At 37.7% G+C, this 21,794-nt stretch overlaps 1 protein-coding gene across 8 annotated transcripts in view; it reads left to right on the top strand.

Moving 5' to 3' along the window:
* The window catches only part of BNC2 (basonuclin 2), a 362,491-nt gene that overhangs the window by 124,087 nt on the left and 216,610 nt on the right, over positions 1 to 21,794 (top strand). Inside the window, exon 1 of one of the 8 annotated variants that reach the window (XM_048930706.1) lies at positions 9,511 to 9,553. The exons of the other annotated variants lie outside the window; for them this stretch is intronic. Within the exon in view, the coding sequence (XP_048786663.1) occupies positions 9,551 to 9,553 (3 nt within the window). The 5' untranslated portion in view covers positions 9,511 to 9,550. Of the gene's footprint in view, positions 1 to 9,510; positions 9,554 to 21,794 lie in introns of those variants that run through there. 8 annotated transcript variants of the gene reach the window in all.

The following is a 21,794-nucleotide window of genomic DNA, read 5'->3' as shown; positions in this document are numbered from 1 at the left end:
GAAGATGCCTCCCTTTGCGCATGTTTTTGATAAATTTAAGAAGTCAAATCACTGACACAGATGGATAATCCAAGTGTATAGGGTGAAGAGTTATAAATTAACACATTATTCCCTCTTAATGTGAAATACTTGAGAATGCATTTTCTCAGTCCCTTGACATCTACCCAGTGAGGGCTCGCATTGTACTTTTCAAGTGGCATTGATTTGTTAAAGCGCTGAATTAGCATCTCAGGCCAGCTGCCTGTTCCACTGTTGTGTTGTTGGGTTCATTCTCTCTCTCTCTGCTTTGCTTCCCGCTGCCTTGGCCACACACAGGGCTTCAGCCTGCTTACCCCAGCTTTTCCCTTCTGTTATTTTAACTAACCAGGTAATACACTCACCAAATGTGCCTTGCCGAGCCTGGTAAATTAACATATTTCTCAAGCATAAAACTCGCAATGTGCACATGCAGATATATATATGTACTTGTGTACATAATGTTTTTGGTTGGACCACGGAGGTAATAAGCAGGAGGTGGAGGGGGAAAAAGGTGATGTGTTACCAGGATGAATGGCTGTGTTTACCAGCTTCATCCTCCAGTGAAGTTACGTGTTGTTCATCTGTTTAATATGTGTCGTGATGAGGTCTTCTGTATAGTAGTTAAGTCAAAGGGAAAAGAGGGAAGAAACAGAAGGAATATAAAGTCAGGAAAGCTGTGGAAATGCAGCATTAAACTGCATGTTGCAGATCTGAATTTCAGTCTCTTATACTTGATCTAGTCATTAATGAATCTCTGTGCAAGTCTAAGGAGAGTTTGTGCTTATATGTCTGGATATAAATAAGCTATTTATAAATGTGCTTTTAAAAAATTATTATTCTGGTTGTAATTAGCAGTTTTTAAGGCTTCTTCCAAACCCTTCTTTCCTCTCTCAGCCTATCCCTACTGCTGCTATTTTAGTATTCACTTTTAATGTTTTCAGTGCAACTTTATACTTTATATTTCTCATGGTGGTACCTGACAGATTTGTAGCTATGCCCTAATTGACTAAATTACATTAGTAATACGTGTATGGCAGTAATGAAGATTATGTACATGAAATTAACATTGCATTTCATTTAAAATGGCTAATAAAATGGTCGTATTTTTATCTCTGGTTCTTTGGCATAGATTAACCAGAACTTTCTAGAACTTAAGGAGTTTCTGTAGTGCAAATCAGTGTTGAGAACTGGAACGACACTCTTTTATACTAGTCTTTTTGTATTATACTACACTACACACTTATGATTCCTGCACTGTTCTGAATATCTTTTTCTTAATATTGTTTGCTGGGAAGGTTTAAGATAATTTCTTTCATGTGCTAGGCTTCTGAGAATGGAAATTTCAGGAGTGATAAGCAGAAATATTCCTTTTTGTCTTCATAACATGACAAATTCTGTTGAGACACAGTCCATCTGTTTTTTAGTTGCTACTCACTCAGTGAGGCACTCTAACTGCACAAAAGTATGGGTTATATTCCTTGCCTATTTTCATTTTATCCTTTTGAAGGTTATGCGCCTAGTAAATTTCCAGAGCTTATAAGAACTAGAGTATTTGCTATTTGCAACATTTGTATCAGTTTTCATACATAAACTAAAAAATATTCCCTGTCTTGAGGTGGTTACTTTATAAACCTAAACCAAACCAAACAAGACTAAGATGATACCCTGGCTAACTAATCAGTGCTGATTCTTTTCAGTAGATAATAGTTTTAAAGTATGGAAACGAGCAGATGAAAAATTTTTGTCATTTAACAGGCATGTCAGAGGCTAATTGAAACCACCAATGAGATGAAGAGTAAAAACCAAAGTCAGGAGGTCATGTTCTTACAATAGCACATTGCCTTGTTCAGAAGGCATTGCTAGAATTGCCATTGCAACTTTGTGCAGCATGCAGAGGACAAACCAAATGTGCCCTGCTGTGTTAATGTTACATAAACATGAGACGCCATGCTGAAGTGCATCCGATGTGCACTGTACGCAGATGGATATATTTCTATTATTTTAGGCAAAGAGGGGCTCAGAGCCATTGGAGACTGGTTTAATCGTGCAAGTGATATACTTGGCTGAAAGACTCAGGAGAAATAAATGCTACATAAATGCCCTCAGTGCAGCTAGTGTCATAATTTGTGGTGATTTAGGCAGAACCTTCTAGGCCCTCTGAGCGGAAGGTGAAATAAGAGCAAGGTTCTGCAGAGGTACTGATGAAAGAGGCAACTAAATAGATGCAAAAGTACTCACAATACTGATTCTGATGGTTAAATTCAGTAAAAATCTTGAGCGCCCATTCTTAGGTGTCAGGAATGTCTAATGATTAAGGTGTAGTAGATTTTATTACTGCTGCTGGAAACACCCGTGCCATCTTGCTGTAGAAAGAAGTAAGACACTTAGCATTTTTAGCTGCAGCAGATTTTAGGCATGCTTATTCATGAGAATGTGAAGCAGTGTCCAGCTTGTGCTTCCATGACTTCACTAGAGTTATTTTGTGCCCTGACTGAATTGAAGCCTTGGTTGATGATTTAAATCTCTCATTGTCATACACAAATCACCACAGTTTAGTCCCTAGAGATACTGCAATTTAATAGGAATACAATAGGATGCCAAGAAAGTGTGGAGAACAGGTTATCAGCATAGCTAATCAGACAAGAAATATGATCAGAAAGGATTTTTCTTATAATAAAAAATGCAGCTTATAATGAACAACTTTATCCAGTGCTTTTACTGTTTTTTTTTCATGAGAGGCACATCAGAAGTTGGACTTATTTAGATGCATTTGACCGGAAGTTCATTTATATATGTTCAACTCAAATAAGTTATAAGTACAGATGTGGGTGTAAAATACATAATTAATGTCTTCTGCCCAATTTTTAAATTATTTGAACAATGTGTTCCATAAATCCTATAGAATATGACTTTATTTATTTATTTATTTATTTTGCAGAGACTGGCACCCAAATAGAGAATTGAATTACAACTTTGGTTAATAGAGCAAAATGGAACCTGTGTTGCTAAATCCCTCTCCTGTTTCTAGCCACAGACAGTGAATTGTCTCTATAGAGAATTTAATATGAGATATTGCTAGTGTTCTACAATTAAATTCTTCTGTTATTTCATATTTTTCTGCACTGTGTTTGCCCAAGACACCAGGAACACTGTAAGTTCCCAGTAAGAGGAACAGTTTGTAGATATCAGTTCAAAACTGTGATTGCTCAGTAAGAATGAATGACAGATTATGCTGCCATTCCTTTCTCTAAGTGTTCCCTACAGTTTAGTCACTCTGCTCTGCCAACCTCATTTTAGTAGCAATGATTCTTCTCCTGCTTACTGAAATGACTATCAATAATGTTAGATTATGATCTAGTTTCACAGCTTTGGTACCGTGACTTGAAATAGCCTACTTAGAGTTATTTTGTAATTGTCCTATTAAATATTGACCAAGCTATGATAGAGAATTTTCTAGACATTGCTCTGGTGCCATGCTGGAAGGACAAAGGGAAAGAGCCCCATTGGCCAGGCTGTAAAGATTCTTTCATATCATCGGCCTAATTTCCTGAATGCATGTTTGCCAACCAAAAAGTAGTTGCTGAAAACAGCAGAGTTCATATAGTGGCTTTTCTTTCTACATCTGATTTCTCTGCAATATCAAATAAGCTTTTAGGAGTTTATTCTAGAATTATGCTTTTGTAGGAAGGTGCACATGTTTCCACTAGTTCTGCCTGGGAAGAAGTCTGCATACAACCTCTCGGGAAAGCTTCTGTGCAGATGGTGGTATGGGAGCCCCAAGAGCTAGCTGCTGGCAAACTAGCAAGCGGTTCATTCCAACTCTTCTGAGGAGGAGGAGCAGAAGGATTACGCTAGCTCAGTGTCTCAGTATCCAAGCCCCATGAACTCAGTGGAGGACTGTCATTTCAGATGCTTCTCCAGAGATCCAGGAACTTGAATAAGCAGCCAGAAAACTTTTAACTGAAGATGTGAATTGACTGACTCGCTCCCTTCTCAAGACTCTGCAGCTGTCTGCTCTGGCGCTAGTTGTTGCACTGAGTCCAAATCCTAAATAGGAAAAGATCTGTATTGTTTTGGAGGAGGAGTTAGACAAGCAACCAGATGTTAATTCTCCTGCAACTTCCACCAGGCTCTTATTGGCACTAAATGTCCATCCATCTTCCACCAAGAAACTTAAATTTTTTACATAGCTTAGAATTACTACCTTCTTCTTTGTGGTTAGGTTTTTTGTTTGTTTGTTTGTTTGTTTGTTTGTTTGTTTTCCTCCTCTGGTATAAAATAGTCTGTTCTCTTTCATCAGACCACTAATTTACACAATCGTTTTGTGTCAAGTACCCAGTAAGACATGTATTCTCCCTCAAAAATGGTTAACTGAAGTTTTTTATTTCTTCAAAGCTGTTTCCCAACATGTTCTACACAGGCAGAATTCTGATTGACAGGGCTGGTTTTCTAATATTCCACTATCTCCTTGCTCCCTTGTCAGCAGATTAAAGGTTAATGGACCACAGAAATTTCTAGACATTTAGAACCTGCTTGCTACGTTCATCCATTCTGTCATCCAAGGACTGACAGATTAGCCTAAAGAAAACGTAGTTTATAACACGCAAGGCCAGTGTTCCTGACCCAGGCTTAAAGAATGCAGTTGAATTTCAGAGTGTTTTCTTTCTCATTGAAAGTGTTCAGGGCTGAGGATTATTTGGAACAGCTTGAACCAAGCCCTCTGTGATGCATTTAGGAAGTGGTAAGGTGCCTGGTATGCTGTGGAAGTGCGTGCACAATGGATACCATTGACAGGTTTTCTACAGAGATGAGCTTGAGAAGAAATCTTTCATCTTTCCCAGATGGACTCTTCATCAATTGTCAGAAGTGGGTAGAACAGTGAACAACAAAGGATACTACTTTTCTTCCTGTCCAGTATCATGTTAATTTTAACTCCTTGAGAATTATGATGACATAGGGGAAAACAGGGGAGGAGAAGGACATTAAGTCTCATTTATTAGTTTTCTCAGCATTAAATTTTCTCTTTGCAAACTGGTGGCCTCCTGGCATCTCCTTATGTTACTTCCTGGTGTCTAGGAGGTCAAGGGAAAACGTAACACTTCTTAAGATAGTAAAGTCAACTAATTCTGATATTTAAGTTGCCCACTTCTTAAGATAATAAAGACAATTAATTCTGATATTTAAGATGTATCGAGTTCATGACAGATGTCCACCTGAAGTGAAGGCAAGAAAATATGACTGGACCTTTAGTGAGTATTACCACTGGTAACATGTTCTCAGCAGTGTTCTGTGCAGTGTCTGTGTTTCCTGTTATTGTTGCAGTGATGATGGTGCTGCTGATATAAAAGTTGGAATAGAAGTCTTACCTTCAGTAGCACCAGACTTGGTGCTCCTTTATTCAGAATTAAAATGTGTTTTTCAGTGTGCACCCCCAAAAGACCTCTCAATCCGTCTTCAGTTTAGCAGCATTCTCTCCATCTGTAGTCTGCATGCTCCTTGAAATTTGTGTCTATGCTGCCTGTGAAACATAATTAAGAGAAATGGATCATAGGAGAGCAGGATATCCATTTGTTTTGTGAAGAAGACCATTTCAATTTTCAAAGAAAATTTTTAGGCATCCATTGCAATCCAATACTCTGGATTATTTGGGCATATGTTTCAACCCAGTGTGAGAGTGTTTGGTTTCAAAAGTATTCTGTTAAGTAAACAAGTTGCTCCAGAAGTAATGCTTCCTATTTATTTCTGTGGAAACTGCAACAGATACAGAGAGCACAATAGCACTGTTTGATAGATGAAACTCTTAGTTACAAAACACAGTTTTTCAGTGTAGTCACAACTTCTAGCTTTGCATTTTCACCACCCATATATAAAAGTCTGCATGACGTGCTTGTAACAGTTTGTACCAGTAGAGCTGACCTGCTGTTGCCACTTGCACTTCTGACGCACACCACCCACCACCTTGCTGGGCTCACATACACTATGTGGTTTCCATAAATATTCAGTAAGTATCAATGAATGCCTTTTTTTTTTTTTTTTTTTTTTTTAACACGGAGGAATTCAATTCCACATCTTTGCTATGATTTTCCATGTCAGATGCCATTTTGTCAGAGTGCCCTTCTGCTGCCATCTGTCACACGGCAACAACCTGTAACAGAATACTGGTGGGAAGGTTTAACCTCCACTGCCATACCATCAACATCCACCTCTGACATCATAGAACAGCATAATGAAACAGGAGGCATTGCTTTTGGAGCAGTCCTTGTAAATGTTACTCCAGACCATTCTGTAAGCATTGGTTGTTTTCCTGCTCTTGAGTGGTTGTGATACAACAATGCAGCCTTTCTACCTGATCAGTCTGCTATGATGAACTCTTACAATATTGTTTTTATGAATGAGTGATTGAGGATTTTTATTTGAATGGAGAAACAGATAGGAAAGGATCAACAAGTCTGTGTAAGTCCTAACTACTGCTTCCCACTTATCCTCGTTTTCTGATGTGATAAGGCAGCCCCTCTCCTGACAAGTCTGTGCTATAGAGAGCTGATAATGGATTATTGTGATGAAATGAAGATTGGAGATATTTGGTTTACATGGGAGTTATACAAAGTGGAGTTAAGTAGAAAATTACAATTTATTCCTTATCAGAAGGAAAGAATGAGAAGGAATCCTTTCAAATGAAAGGAAGTAGCATGTATAAGCATGGACAAATCATGTTGAGCACTTGGAAGTGTGAGCCTACAAATATTTGAGCTTGGGCGTAGATATATTTGAGGCTGCAAGCAGAGATTCATAAACTCTACAGTTTTTATGTAAATACTGAATAAATTAATGCTTATTCTGGTAGTAGACTTTTAAAAAAGATACCTATACTTTTACAAGTCCTATGTGTTTGGGTCAGTTAGATACTGAATGTTTCTTGAAATTCAAGAGGATACCTTTAAAAAGAACACCTATGGTGTTTTAGTATCAAGGTCATATTTTTCTGAGCAGAAAACATTTTCTGAGAACTTTGGATTCTGAGTATATTATCATCCATAGACTAAGTGTAAAATACTGTTTGCTTTCAACAGCAGAATAGACTTGATTGCATATAGTTATTTAACTTTCCTCACTGTTCCTGACACATTTGTGGTGTTTACACCACTGTATTGTTTTTTATAAATATAATTTCTTTCCTTATAACCCAACAAAAGTACAAATTGTAATTTAAATGACAATTAAAGACTATTTGTTTTACCAAAAGGAAATTCTGTGGACACCAAAACATCACTTGCAAAACTTCAGCCCCAAAATTATATTCGTCTTCACATCATGCCATAAACTAAACTGTAACTGGGTGGAGTCTGTTTTGTGGGAAGCCTATCCCTTATTTGTCCTTCTTTCTCTGAAATATGTGATACTAACCACTGTTCACTGTGGCTGGTCTGGCATTTTTAAAGTCGATGTTGTTCTAGAAAGCAGAGAATCAAGCTTGAATTTCCTGAAAACATACACACTAGTAATAGAAACTTGGAAGCCCAAGGAACCACTGTTTTTTGTTTTTTTTTTGCATTCTGGAAACATGATTCTGTATGGAAAAATCATACAGAAGTTATTTTCTGTGCCAATGGCACCAGGTATTCTTTATCAGCAGATCTATTGATCTGTTGTACATTTCGAAATACAATGTTTGGATGTTGTTTTATACTGATAGAATATCTTCCTAACTCCTCAGGAAGAGGGACCTATCCTCTCCTGTTTTTCTTTATAGCAGATATGGAGCCACATTGGCATGTTGATGATAATGACAGCAATAATCTGTTATGAGAGAATACTAGCCAACACTCGTGACTTACAGTCAATGTTGTCTTCTTCAGAACTATGAATGCCTTATCTCCTGTTTTTGTTTATGCGCATCTGTCCTGGATGTCCTGTTCCCAATAGGAACAGAGCAAGGACACCGGGACAGTTGGTATCAGTTCCCTTTTTAACACAAGTGCCAGAATAGTTAAGGGTGTATTTCCAGGTTTTTGAACGTTTCCTTACCTGTTGGTTCAGTGCACTCTGCCCATTTAAAACAGGAGAATTCAGCTGTAGAAGAATTTAAGTGAGAAGTGAATGGCAAAAAGCAGCACCACTCTTCTCTGTGAAGTTGACTGCGCTGCCCTGCTATTCAGGACTACACAAAGTACCTAAAGTCAGGTCTCAGAAGTCTGTGCTGATAGCTTCAAAAAGCCACTGGCAGGTAAACATGTCTTGTATTCTGTTCTGCTGCGCTTTCCTTCTATTTGTATTTGCAGAAATCCTGTCACTGCACAGAGCTATTAATGTGGGGCAAGTAAGACTCTTTATGTTTTCATTCTCCCATCAGCACTCATTGTAAATCAAGAAAATACTTCTGCCTTTTCTTGCCCTTTTCTTTAATTACAGAAAAAAAAATAAGATTCCAGTAGAATACCAAAGTGTTGGTAGCTTTGGTAACTAGTCCCCTAAGCAAACTGCTCTGTCAGTAATCATAACCTAATTACCACAGGTTTGTTTGCTTGTTTGTTTTATAGTGAGTAAGGGGACATAGCTGGAGAAAAGGTCTTGGGGTTCAAATGGAGAACATTTGCAGTAAAAACAGCATAAATGTTATTTTTAAAAGCAGGAATTTGGGGTGCTTTTTTTAAATTAAAAAAAAAAAAAAAAATTTAAAAAGGGAAAAAAAGCTACCCCCCCCCTGTTTTCTGGCAGATGATCAAGTGCTTGTTGAGACAGAGCAGCAAGTCCATGAGATGCCGGAGCTGCCTGGTCAGTGTTGTGATTCTGTAGAAGTCCTGAGGTGACACATGCACCGCACGCCTGTCACAACGCCGAAACAGGCTGGGGGTCACGGCTGAGAGCAGGGTGTTGCTGGATGAGGCTGAGGAAGCAGAGGTGGCCCCTCTGTGCTCTGTGTGTGGGTCTGTGTACTCCTTTCCCGTCAGAGCTGGCCCAGTACAGCCAAAAAAGCGGTTCCTTGGCAGGGCTTAATGGCAGGATGATGTAGTCTGTTGTGACTAGTGCATTCCTTTCAGGTTAAACTAGGGAAATGGCATTGTGTTAAAATTCCAAGTCGCATGAATGTTTTATTGCCACAAGTGCATTCGGGCCTCGAGGGGAGCGTGTGCGGTGGGGCGAGGGGGAGGAGGGTGGCCCAGCGACTTGAGAACTATCAGAGGAGCACTTCCCTTGGAAAATTTTACCCAGCAGCGTGAAGCTGATGGGCTGCGATAGCTACTTAGCCGGGTTTCGCTTTTCTTAAGCTGCTGCTGTTTAAAATCTTGCCGTCCAGACAATTAGCAGCTGAAGAAAATATGACAAGACACACGCAAAAAAGGTCGAGAGATAGAGGGGAAGGAATGCACCAGGAGGGAGCTGGGCAGCCTGCTTGTGTAAACTGCCAGGCCTCTCCCCCAGCCCCCTCCCTCCAGCTGCCTGCTCCCGGCGCGGCGGGGTTTTTTTCCTGTCTGCTGAAGGCCGGGAGTGATCTGTTAACTGTACACCACTGACTGGGAGGCCAAAGCAGCTCATGGTACTGTATGTTACCGCTCCTACTCCCTCATTCCTCTTTACATTTTTTAAACATCTCTTTGTATTAGCGGCTTGATGTGACTCAGAAGGGTTTAATTTTAGACTGCTGAAGAACAAAGTTGCGGAACATGGAAGCGTTTGCGAGATTTTATGTTTTTAAGGGAAAAAATGTACCCATCCAGTGTGCATTAGGAGTAGTGAATTCTAGCCAAATCTAAGTGGAGTTTTTTAACGGAGTGAGAATGTGGGGTTTGGAATGCCAGCCTTCTAGATACAGTCATGGAGTCATCATGGAATTTTTCAGGTTCTGTGTGTTTTTGTGTGGTCTCAGGCTCCTCAAGTCGTGTGTCATGTGTGAATTTTAAGTCAACTATGCAAATGATTGCACCCTACCAATTTGTACTAGAATTATTTGCATGTGCATGTTGCTGGTGATCAGTGCAAAGCCAGTCTGCATGGATGCATACAAGGATGTATGGACTAACTGGAACTTTGTTGAGCCGTGTGGTTAGTCAGGATGTAAGCACCTATGTTTGGATACGCTTGTTGTGGAACCTGAGTGCATGCGCCTGCACAGCCAGCCCTCCTCTCCTCACACATGTGCTCTCATGAAGTCACCGTTGCCACAGCAGCAGCAGCAGGGATATAAGTCAAGGCTGACCCTGCTCAGGATCCCTGTGTATTGTATCTTCATGGAGACATCCAGCTCTGGGTGCATGCATTTAAGCACTGGTGTGTGTGTTTGCAGAAGTTATAACACAAAAGGAGCAGTGTAACAGATTTTTGGTTTTGCAAGTGAGAAATGATCACACAGATCTCAGAGAAGATTTAGCATCTTCTAAAAAATCCTTTTGAAATAATAGTGTTACTTCAACAATTATCTGTAAACTTAAGTGTTGTTCATGTTATTAGCAATCTTACAGCCAGATGGCTTGTTTTTCTGCAAGGGTTCATTTGGCTCTGTTTTTTATATTTGATTTGTGAAGTTGATGTGATATCTAGCACTATATGCAAGGCTTTGATCTGCAAGAGTTAATATAAACTAACAATACTTAATGCTACCAGAGCAGCACAGAAAGTAGGGAAAGTAAGCCTAGTGTATTTAAAACAAAATTTCATAAGGGTTAGGAGAATAAGTACAAAAAGAACATGTTCCATCTTAAGTATGTATACACGTGTTTTTTTTTAACTGACAAATACATTTAGTCTGTTCTGAATTCTACAGCTACATCTTGATGTACTCTACCAAGCAAAGTGAAATACTTGATTTGCTTGAAATCCTTTGCATTATAAAGCAGGTGCATGCTTGATAATTTCTTATTTGTCCGTATATCTACCAGGAAATCTAGTTCCATACGACATTTCTCCTTTAAGGAATCTACATCACAAAAGAAAAGACATCTTCAAACAACCTATAATAAAAAAAGATCCTGTGGTATCTATTGCATAAGAAGTGTTGGGACAACTATGTTTGGCTGTATGCTTTCTTTCTCTTGTTTGCATAAAAAGAGATAATTTTATCAGATACACAGGATGGCAACCTGATTTTTTTTTTACTACAATTGTTCGATTATAGTATTTTGAAACAGTTAAATTGCTAAAACTTGGGGAGGGTCATAAACTCAAAAGCAGTCAACCATAAAGGGAAAAAAAAAAAAAAAAAAAAGATTTATGAAATAACCATTACTTACAACTACAGAAACCCTCAGTAGCACTTCTTAGAAATTCTATACTGTATCCATTTTTTGATGGCTATTTTGAGCTGAGTGCATGTTTATGTATCAAAAAGCTATCAAACATAAGTGGCCATAGTACACATTCCTGACCTTTATATATTTACTTATACAACATTTGTAAATGCTGAAAATAATTTACCAGTGCCAGGACAGTAAATTATAACCCTTTCCTAAAAATCAGAATAAGGAAAACTCCTGAAATATACTGTCATTCAAAAAAGAGGTAACTTGACTAAATATCTTAATTTACATTGCTAGCTATGAGTCTGACTTCCAAGCAGAAAAAAATTCATTATTAAATAAAAAAGAAGAAGAAGAAAGAAACACAAATGATTTTATTCATCTGTATGTTTAGCAACGTACAAGTAACTCTCAAATCAGAAATGACAATCCATACATTCTGATGTCATTGTTCTCAAGCTGCAAAATGGTAGGGAACTATTTTGGTTCTTACTGTTATGTTGAGAAGAGAAAAAACTGCACTGAGAATGGCTGGGAATTTCAGAAATTGCCAAAAATTAATTACTACATGTCTTTGGATTTCACAAAATAGTTAGGCTGGTGTAGAGGAGATGATGAAATTTTTTGTTTGTTTTTGCCTTTTTTTTTTTGTTGACTTCAGGTTTTTATATTTTGATTTGCAAATATGGAGGAGAAACTAGGACTGTGTTTTACTGTAATGCTTCTAGTAGCTAATTTTTTAGAAAGGAAGAAACAACAGTTACTTTGAGGTATAGATTCATACACAAACACACATGCATATATATCTGTATACCCTTGTAGATATATATACACTCATGTAAATACTCAGCCAATTATACTAGTTTAAGCCCAAACGTAGACGTGTTTAAACCAGTTTCAATTCTGCTATAACTAGATTGAACGAAAACAGTAATTCACTGAACAGTGACTCAGAAATATGATGATTTTTTTTTTTTGTAAGTCCACTGGGCCATGGTCATTGGCTACTTCCACTTACCACAACCACTGTGAGGTGAAAATTTGTGAGCAAGAAAGTATTTCACAAAACTTTAATCATCCACATTTAATATCAGGTTTACAGTGAGCAATATATATGCACATGAATTTTTGGTGTCACAGTCAGGCTGATATGCAACAATTTCTTAACTGGGATAATTTAGTTATGTACCTGAACTCAAAACTAAGGATGTGAACACAGCTGAAACTTGTTTGTCTGCATTAGCTTCTGGTCTACTAGAAACACATCCATTTTTTGGTAGATCCATATACTTTGCTGCACCCTTCCAAATAAAGACAGATCTTTAAAGGTGACGATGACCTATTTTCTGTAGGACTTTTAACTATAACAAACCTTAAATAGTCGTTTTGACAGTTCTTACCTGATAGATCTTGGAATGTGTTTTAAGGATGAACTTAGGCCTGTACTGTGTTTCTGGTGTGTGTACTACAAGAGAAAGTTGTTGTAAGAGTTGTTGCAGTTGTGTGGTTCTTCATGCAGGTCTTTATGCGTGGTCTATATGCAATGTCTCACATTAGAAAGTATTTCAGAATTTCAAAAAAATTTAATGAGTTCTCATCACTTTTACATCTACATTTTTTTTTTTTTCATGCTTCCAGCTATGTCTAAGTTGTGGGTCTTTTTTTTTCTGTTTTTCCTTGTGGGGTTTTCAGTGTATTCTTTTACACTTTGGTGAAAATCTTCCAAGTTGTTCTAGAGTTTAAAAAACAAAAAACAAACAACAACAACAACAACAAAACCCTGCAATGTTTTATTTTGCAGGCAGCAGGTTAAAAAAGAAGGAAAAAGATAGCTTTGAACCTTGTTATGTAAATAATTCTTGGTGAGAAGTTCTTTCAAGGCTAAATTTGAAAAAAATTATTTAGGTATTTGGGCTACAAATAAGTAAAGTAATTATGCATAGGGTGATATTTCATGTGCTTAGATTTAAGCCCTAGACTTAAATTTGAAGTCCACATTAGGAGAGACTGGAAAATGAGAAATAGAAACAACAAAGTATGCAAGTATCTACAAAAAATTCTTAGATGGCAGAGCATATAAATTATTTGATGGAATGCTTTTTGTTGATTTACTTTGGTTTTCTTGTTGACTTTTTGGCAATATTGATAGTTTATTAGCTTTATCACTTGAGAGAACTGGGAAAAATGACTCCACCCCAGCAAAAGTCATGGGCATACTCAAACCATGAAATAAAATGTAGACTGAAGCAGGTGCATGCACTTTAATTTCTTTAACTCTTTCTGTTCTTTAAATTTTGTAGAGGGAAAAAAAAAAAAGCATATTTCCAAGGGTAAGATATTTTCAGTCTTGTGAAGAAAAAATTCCTGTCATAGTTAGACAGAGTTGTCTTCCACTGTCATGTAGTGTTGTTTCCAAATTTACCTCAATGTAGACTTTTTGTAAGTGAATTTTAAAGTTTACTTAATTTTGGTTTTCTTGTGTCTTTTTGTAAGTACATAATTTCATCCTAAGTAAGAATTTTGAGAACTACGTAGGGTAGGATAATTTGTATCAACAAGAAGAGTTAATTAATAGATTTTCATTTGATCAGTGTGCTTTCACCAGATTACTCCACTACCTTGTTAGACTCAGGTATGAAGTAGAAGGCAGAAGCATCCCTGCATCTTCTGGGTGTGGACAAAGCCTGAACTTGACTACTGCTGCTGAATAAGTGTTGATATCACTTGCAGGCACTACTTTTTTACCTGCACACACATCTCTCCTCTCCACCTGATTTTATTAACAGACCTGTAAAAACAAGTTTAAAACAAATAAACAAGGTTCTCTAGGGAGTAGTCTTCAACAAAGAGAGAGAAGCAAACAAACAGGTTGCTCTTCACTTGGAAAGCAAAGAAGAACAATAAAACATTAGGAAAGAAATTCATCCAGTTCATGTCTTGGTGTTGCATGTATGATGTATTTTTACAGTGAAAGTGCTGTATAAACACTGTCACTTGAACTATGTTGTCTGTGCTGAGATGAGCAGGATGAGGGAGAATAAAATGTGCTAACAGTTGTGTGGAACTACAGACTAATGTATGTTCCCCTCATTATATGTCTAGCATTATCTACCAGACTAAATACCATGTTAAAAGAATCAGTGCATTAACACTGAGTTTATCTATTTATCTACTCTTCCTCTTTACTGTCAAATAACTGGTGCTTACCAGAGACTGAGAGGGACTCAGCTAAGTGATGTAGACATGAGAGCGATCACATAGTAGTATTAAAAGTGCAAAATGCTAGCCTTTTTCTGGATGAAATGCTTTTCTTCAGAAACTCTTCTTCAAATCTTGTAGTGAAAATTTAAATTCACAGGGCTTAATGTAGACCTCAGAATGAGAAAAAGATAGGAAAGGAAAAAGCATCAAATTTTCCACTTAATGTGAAGATTCCTTACGATCCACTTCTCCCAAAAAATGAGAGATCCTAGAAGTGCTGTTGGGGAAATTTTCTCCTGTTCTGTGCCATACAGCAGTATAACACTTCATCAGTCTTTTGCTAGAAGTCTAATTAATTTTTGACCAAGAACATGATGAAGATTTTAGATATAAGCTAATTGCAAAGCAAAAGTAAAATATTTCTCTTCTGAGGCTTTGAAAAAATTGTATAACAGTGAGGGGAGAGCTTTTAAATTAATGACTATACTCAGTGACAGGGGTGTGTGTTGGCAGTGTTCTTATTTCACATGAAGCAAATCATCTCTTTTCCTCCTCTGTTCTCCACAACCAAATTCATGCCTCACCTACAAAGAAAACCACCTTGGTTCATTGATCTCATTCCAAAGACAGTATTATTATGTTCTGCCCTGAACAACTTGTTAATTTAGTATTACTGATGCATTGCCCATTTCTTGGAAAGCTGCACTAGAAAGGAAACTAAATTATCGTGTATTGAATTTTCTTATAAAATGTACTCTTTTTTTTGTGAGAAAACATGCCTTTGGCATTTTATTTGAGAAAAACCATGAAGAATTATTCAAAATTTGAAACTTTTTAACTTTTTGTAAATATGAGCCTCAGCAATATATTTCTGAAAGCAGTATCACATTCTTCTCCATGTTTTGTTTCTTGGATTTTTCTTTTTTTCCAGGCTTTGTTTTCTGCTGCAGTTTTCACTTATTAATGGAAACATTGTATACTGTATCAAAAATCTATCTTTCATGATCATAACTGTATGGATATGCCAAGTGTCATTATAGTTAGATGGCATTTCTGCCGAAGTCTTTAAGCCCCACAGTTACCCGAGTTCTTTGATCTGCACAGGTGCCTTATCTTGCTATAGTATCTTTAATGTCTAAAGAGCATGCTGCAAGCTTTAATTTCTGTTTCAGAAATCCTCTTTTTGGATCTGTCTGTGCTAGCTACTTCAGTCTGAGGACCATCTGCTGATTCATCTTTGCACTTGCTCAGCGTTTCAGAAAAAAAAGTTCCTTTCTGCCACTGGATTGAATCAAACTAGCCACAGCAAAAGCTTCCAATAAGAAAAGAGCATCAGCTTATACTCAGGCATAGTTTAGGTAAAGTGTAGAAGTTGTTACATGAAAATTACAGAAATTGCCTGCATGAAACAGAAAAAACCTTGAAGTAAAGATGAACCTTGACTCTTTTCCTGAACTTTTGGTTAAGTGTCAGCACCCAAACTCTTGTCATCACCTGTGGAACTTCAGAACATACTGTTACTTCCCTAGCAGTCTCAGGAGTGCTTTCCAGCAACAGTCAATCCCCTCTGGAAATACAGAGAAATTTCCACAAAGACAGTGACATTCCCAAAGTGGTGCCTTCTTATCCAACCAATACTCTTCCTGTTGCAGATTTTCCCTGTAACTTCCTCAAATTCTGCTTGAAAGATTTTTCCTTGATGGTCACCGACATTGGCCTTAGAAGATTGTGAGTCTTGTATTTGTTTGGAAGAGGGATGTAGCTCAAGGCATTTCCCATTACAGGCTTCAGCCATTGAGGTCATATATCTCCCTTCAGCCAGTCTTTTCAGCTCCTGGTCAGAAGAGCGTCACTCCTAATTTCTTCCATGGGCAGGCCCTTGCTGCCCCTGAGCAGACTTGGTATAGGAATACTGAGGAGGTCTGTCTAAGGAAGAGAGAACAACTGAGCAGATTTTTTTTTCCTGTAGCTCAGGATATTACCTTGAAAACTTGACGTAAAAGGCTATGCCCTCTACCTACCTCCCCCTTATTTCCTGGGTGGGTGGCAGAGATAAAGGTCAGGAGGGATAAATGGGAAAAAGGCTTTATATGCTTGTTGTTCTATCTTTTGTTTCTGCTGATGATACACAAAGCAAGTTGTAAATTGCTCTTTCACACGGAGTTGTTATTCCTTTGAGAGAAGTACAGCACAGTAGTTATGCTTTCAGAGCTGCTATGCCCCAGGGATTGGAGAGGGACACTTTAAAGACCCTTTTTGTACATTTCTGCATCTTTGACAGAAATAAATTTGGCTTTCTATCAGACAAATGTCACCCAGTCATTAAAACCTGAACATTATTATCAAAATTTTAGTAGCAATCAGTACAGTGTAATCTCAAACTGTGAATTTGTACGATACACGGAGTTTATTGAAGTGTTTGAAACCTTACATGCTGTCTGTCTTTTACACCATAATACTTGAATAAGGAGAGCCAAAGAAAAAAAGACAAATAAGGGACAAAGGTACAAATTGCATTTTAAAAACATTATTTTACAATGGAGTAATAGCAGTGTTTTTAATCAATTCGTTCTTCAATCAGTCAAACCTGGCTCACAAATCTGTACAGTATTAGAATTCATAAAGACACTAAATGCTTGTCTAATCATGCTTGTTCCCAACCTGGTTTTAATATTTTTAGCATTTGGGAATTATAGATGACAAAACAGATTGCAGTGTAGATTTCTATATTAAAGTTATCTGAGAACACTTTTTAATTCCTCAGAGATAAACATTCTTTGACATGTTTTCGCGTGACTTTAAATATGTTCAAGAAGCCCCTCAGGGAACATGTTCCCATTTGCTCACATTAAGATTATCTGTTTCTACTTTCTTACCATTCCTACTGCTTAAAATACAACGTTGGTTGTACTGACAGTTTTTGTGGATTAAAATCAGTGAAGTCCTCTACTTCTAATACTGCTGTAAAGCTTGCTGTCTAGCACACTGGATATCAAGGGCCATTTTGGAAGAATCAGATCCAGTCAGAGCCTTAGCATAATGAATTGTTGCATGTAATAACCAGGAGTGGATGGAATTCAGTGAGTCCAGAGAGCTAAGATGCCAAGTAGATCCAGAAATTACTTTGTGCTGCATTGTTTTGGACAATTACAGTGATGATCATGAGTGAAATGCAAGATGGAGCAGTGGGATGAAGTCTTTCATTTCTGATGCTCTGTGAAGGTGGTCTATGGAGAGCTGACTGCTTATGCGGTGCTGGCTTTCTTCTTTGCTCTCTGACACTGAATTGAATGAGCATTTTCTGTTTGCTGCTTTCCATATATATGTAGTCCCAGTGGGATGTTAAGTAATTGCAGATGAGGGGGCAGGTGCTCTGCATGACCAGGAATGAAAGAAGTAGTCCAAGCAGCATACTGTTTCTTAAGATGTCCTCTTAAGGAAAGTAAGATAGGATAACTTAGTGCCTTGAAAAAGCATAGTAGAGAAAGTTCCAATGAAGTACAAGAAAGATCACAAGTGGAAAGAAAAGGACAGATTAGAGGAGTGGAATACATTTAGGTTCAATGGAAATTCCAGCATGAATGCGTTTTGTTAAGACTTTGTGGAGCCTTTCTGCCTCCATGAAGAATTTTGGAAACTAGAATGGCTGTCTTGAATCAGATTCCAGATGAAACCAGGAACTGAGGATGATGATACAATATTACTCTGCTTTCTGGAGAGGAAGACTGCTCTTGGCTGTGCTACTCTGGCCCGGTGTAGTTTAGATAGCACTGAGATAGACATTGTAGAAGTGTGCATTTCAGTAACTGAGGTAACCTGACCTTTAAGACACAAGGATAAAAGCATAATTTTCTGTTACTATCAGAGATCTGAGTGACCATGGGATGCCAAAGTATACGAGCTGGTGCTTATACTGAAAACCACAATGGTCTTCTTATGAAGAGAATGTAGCTTGTGACTCTGAGGTTGTGGTAACTGGTTACATAAGAAAAATAGCAACCTCATATAAAAATCTGTAGCTCGTTTGGGGAAAAAGTCTGACTTCATTTTTTACAGTTGATTGTAGACCTAATCGTTTTGTTTTTTTTCCTGAAATTTTGAAAAAGATACAATTTTTATATTCTGTAAGAAAAATTTAAGTCCTGTGAATGCTTAATTAATTCACACAAAATTTTCCTGTGAAGTAGTTTTCTGTAAAGTGAATACTTGTGTTAGACAAAAGAGGTTGGTTGTGGTTGCCACGTATTACTTCATGGTGACCCCGTGTGATAGTTGAAACACTGTGATTCTCCATTCTTCATTCTCTGTATACAATCTTGCATTTTCAGTCCTGGCTGCTGAAAATGAAAGGAGCTTCAGGGCTTCTATTGGCTTAAATGGTTTGGGTTTTTTTTACAACTTTGGAATGTTGGAGAGCACAGGTGTTTGAACACTGGCAGGTTTGCGACCTATAGCCATCAGTCCATCACAAAGAGAACTACTTGTACTGCTAGAATATTACAACTGTGTATCACGTACTTATTCCATCTGAACTTAAAAGAGTTCAATATAAGCTAACGGTTTACATATGGAAAGCAAAAAAATTCAGGTAGGACCTAGAGCTATGTTTTGGTGTTCTTATCAATTTCCATTTCTACTTTCATTTGGATGTGATAGCCTAGGAATGTCTTTATGCCCTTCATCCATTGCCCTCTTTGTGTAGTCCTGTGTCACAGTCCTGCCATAGAGTATCTCCAAATCTCTTTGAGACATGTTATCTTTTTCTGGTGTCTTCCTAAAGGCACCCTTTTACTGGGCCTACAAAAAGTAGCACTGTGTAGCTGTACAGGAGTTGTCTGAAGAAATTTTCCCTTCAGTTTCACAGCTGTAATTTGTCTTTTGATATTTGGCTTCCACGCTTTTATGTTCCTTGAACCAGAACAGACACCATAGGTGTCACACAGTTGATATTTGAAAAACAATGGCATTGAGAAAAAAGGATTTCTTGCTCACTCTCTCTTAATTTTTATTTATTTTTATTTTTTAAGTCAAAATGTCTCAACAAAAGACTGTTTCCACTTTGTTTACCAGATTAAGGACTTCCCAATGTGTCTGTCATATTTCAATAATGTGTATGTTTGGTGGCCCTGCTAGGCAGGGGGGTTGGAACTACATGATCCTTGGGGTCCCTTCCAACCCGGGTGATTCTGTGAATATCTTCCCTCCAGGTGGGATTAAAATAATTTTCAGACCACTCCATTTTTCTCTAGTGATTTCTGCTCAGTAATCCTTCTGGTGAGGATGGAAGATTGTTATTCCTTCCTCACAGATTTGATTTTAAATCTCTTGAGTACCCTAAACATCCTGTTTCAACAGTTTTAAGAATTCCTCAGTGTAAATATTATCCTGCAATGGCACTTTTACTTTTGAAATTATTTGAATTCTCGGGGGGAAAAAAAATAAAAATAAAAATAAAAAGGCATATATTAGCAGCCAATGACAGAAACATTTGGTTGTAGGATAAGTTTATAAAATGCATTAACAATGACATTAAAAGTGTTTGATTTAAGGGCAGTAGTATACCTAAAACTATATGAACAAACAATACTAGGTGACCCCCCTCTTGTATCTACTCATAATGTAAACAGATGTTTGGAGTCATCCAGATGTAAAACACTCATGGTGGCCCTAGGATGATTGTCTCTCTGAGCATTGAAATTGTGCATTTAATTTTAGGACAGAGACAACTTTCCCTAGGTGGCTTAAGGTTTTTGTGCTTCACAGAAGAAATTAATTGCTTTAAAGAAAGTGGAATGCACTGAGAGCAACTGCCCAGGTGCAAAAAAGGATGTGAAGGAAAGTCTGAAGACAAGGGAGAAGGAAGGCTATGGGCTTCAGGGAGCAGAATGAAAGGAATATGATGGGGAACAGAAATGTAGCCAGGAGCAGAGTTGTTCAGAGCCTTGAAGTTTGGGATGAAGAGCCTGGACTTGAATCAGCTTCCTTTACCTTCCACATCAAAGAGGGGAGTGACATGATCCAGGCAATAGGTGAGAAATCCCTTATACTACAAGTTTCGTGCTACATTAATAGGAAACCTACTTGCAAAACTGAAGCATTTAAGAGGGAAAAAGTAGTGTGAACAAAATGCTCTATGGATAGGAAATATTAATTTAACATTCAGGCAGCATTTTAGTTAGAAGCTGTCCTTTGGTTGGCACTGTTTTTAAGGTAAAAACATACCTGCACAGTAATCTTTATTCAGAGTGTACAGTGAAGATACAAGGTCACATGGCATTGATTTTGTAAGGTGAAAAAGCACACAACACAACTGCTTTGTGACTATAACTTGTCTCCTTTTTAATTTTATGCTCAGAATTGGAAAAGCTCAACCATGAAAGAATGAAGATGGTCTTCATTTTTGTTTTAGTAGCAAAGACTCTTTGTCACTGCCTTTTTTTTTTTTTTTTTTTGAATTGCTATTTTAGATGCAACTTGAATAATGCAAGGTGTTTCAGTTTGTCTGTGTAATAATGTGTCTTGTAATGGAGAGATCTAAATCAGCTTGTGTGCTAAAAGCAGTCCAGCTGCAGGTTCACAAACCTCTGTGTGGGCTGTTTTTCTCAAGAGAAAGTTATGTTACCTCCACTGGAAGGCAGAACTCACTGCTTCAGAATAGTTCAAGATTGTTTTCATTGTCCGACTTCATTTCCATCTAACTTTATTGTCAGCACATGGTAACCTACAGGGCTGAAAACTCCAATAAGAGATGACTCAAGATGGTAGTAAGGGAGGTATGGATTTCAGAAGCACAAAGCTGGAATTTTGTTAGAATATATATGCTGCAGTGTTAATAGTTGAGATTTGCAGAGAGCATGTGAAAGACTCAAGCAGAATTTGAGCTCATGGTGCTAGTGGGGTTAGAAGGGAGAGCAGGCAGGAGAGAAGGCAGGAACCCTTTTTTTCTCTAACTGTGTGTTGATTTTGCCCAGTGAACTTTGCAGATTGGGTGTGCATCTGCTGAAAACTGTCTCTGTTTTGATGATTAAAAAAAAAAAAAAAAAGCCACCAAGATTCTGTGCTGAAGAAAATAAAACTTGTTCCATTGATACAGAAAACGACACCTCCTGAAGGCTATCTTGGTTTTGCACAACCCTTTCTTTCCTCTTCCTATTCGACATTTTTGTCAAGTAGAACAGACAAACAAGGTAAAAAAGCCACAGTAACTTCAGTCACACATTTAGTCAACTGAAATCTGTATAATTTGAGTGGTTTAGGAACTGATGGGCAGCTAAGTTCCACCATGCCTCCTCAGAAAGGCAAGGAGAAAATATAATGAAAAAAGGAGCACTTTATTAAAGGAAA

The sequence above is a fragment of the Lagopus muta genome, chromosome Z (assembly GCF_023343835.1).
Source record: "Lagopus muta isolate bLagMut1 chromosome Z, bLagMut1 primary, whole genome shotgun sequence".
Lineage (NCBI taxonomy): Eukaryota > Metazoa > Chordata > Aves > Galliformes > Phasianidae > Lagopus > Lagopus muta.
The sequence above is the reverse complement of the archived record's forward strand: the minus strand, read 5'-3'. Positions and strand labels throughout refer to the sequence as shown.